The sequence below is a fragment of the Colobus angolensis genome, unplaced genomic scaffold, assembly GCF_000951035.1.
Source record: "Colobus angolensis palliatus isolate OR3802 unplaced genomic scaffold, Cang.pa_1.0 Scaffold44, whole genome shotgun sequence".
NCBI classification, from domain to species: domain Eukaryota; kingdom Metazoa; phylum Chordata; class Mammalia; order Primates; family Cercopithecidae; genus Colobus; species Colobus angolensis.
The window spans coordinates 2,062,802-2,064,069 of record NW_012117821.1 but is presented as its reverse complement, the minus strand read 5'-3'; the positions used below and the strand labels follow the sequence as shown (position 1 = coordinate 2,064,069).

The 1,268-nt window shown below is 52.8% G+C and overlaps 1 protein-coding gene across 1 annotated transcript in view; it reads right to left on the bottom strand.

Moving 5' to 3' along the window:
- SNAPC4 (small nuclear RNA activating complex, polypeptide 4, 190kDa) overlaps window positions 1-1,268 on the bottom strand; it is a 43,357-nt gene that overhangs the window by 10,953 nt on the left and 31,136 nt on the right. The window contains exon 10 of the mRNA XM_011957412.1: window positions 1,094-1,188. Coding sequence (XP_011812802.1) covers window positions 1,094-1,188 — 95 coding nt within the window. The remainder of the gene's footprint in view (window positions 1-1,093; window positions 1,189-1,268) is intronic.

Below are 1,268 nucleotides of genomic sequence, written 5' to 3'. Positions count from 1 at the left end.
ACAATTGATTGTGATGATGGCTGCACAGCTCAATGAATACTAAATACTAAAAACCACTGACCTCTACACTTCATTTTGTTTTGAGATGGAGTTTCACTCTTGTCGCCCAGGCTGGAGTGCAATGGCGTGATCTCGGCTCACTACAACCTCCGCCTCACAGTTTCAAGAGATTCTCCTGTCTCAGCCTCTCGAGTAGCTGGGATTACTGGCATGTGCCACCACGCCCGGCTAATTTTGTATTTTTAGTAGAAACGGGGTTTCTTCTTGTTGGTCAGGCTGGTCTCAAACTCCCGACCTCAGGTGATCCGCTGGCCTCGGCCTCCCAAAGTGTTGGGATTACAGGCGTGAGCCCCTGAACCCGGCCTTCTACACTTCATTTTAATTAATTAATTAATTTGTATCTTCTTGAGACAGAGTCTTGCTCTGTCACCCAGGCTGGAGTGCTGTGACGCAATCTCAGCTTACTTCAACATCTGCCTCCCAGGCTCAAGCGATTCTCCTGCCTCAGCCTCCCACGAAGCTGGGATTATAGGCGCCATCCCCACCACGCCTGCTTAATGTTTGTATTTTGAATAGAGACGGGGTTTCACCATGTTGACCTGGCCTCAAGTGATCCGCCTGCCTTGGCCTCCCAAAGTACTGGGATTACAGGCGTGAGCCACTGCACCCAGCTTCTGAACTATACACTTTAAATGAACGCACTGCATGCTGTGTGAATTATCTCAATGCAGCTGTTTTTGAAAGGACAACAAGCAGGAAGAGGAGGGAGCTGCAGCTGTCTGCCCAGGGGTCCTGACCATCAGCAGTCTGAGAGAACTTAGACAACAAGGGTCAGGAAAAGCCGCCCAGGGAGTTGTCTCAAGGGGAGCCTGTGCCTTGCTCTGGGCAAACAAGCAATAAAGAAGTCAGGGTTGGAAAAAATATCTTATCTGGGCCAACCCTGGCACACCAAGCACCCACAGGCCACGCCCTGCTCCTGTGACAGCAAATCACTCCTGGCCGCCGTCGCCCAGCCTGCCCACAGCCTACACGAGAGTGAAGCTCGCCAGTGACCCACACCAGCCCCTCCCTCACCCAGCGCTGTGCGACTCACCGATCTCGGCACTGGGCATCGCTCCTACCTGGCACCTCTTCCCGGATTTTAAACCAATCCTGCTCCCCGTATTTGGCAACAGCTTGAAGCAACTTCTGCAGGAAGGGACAGGCAGACAAGTGAAGCCTCTGCAGGAACGGCCACAGCCTCGCCACCCTGAACCCAGTCAGAGAAG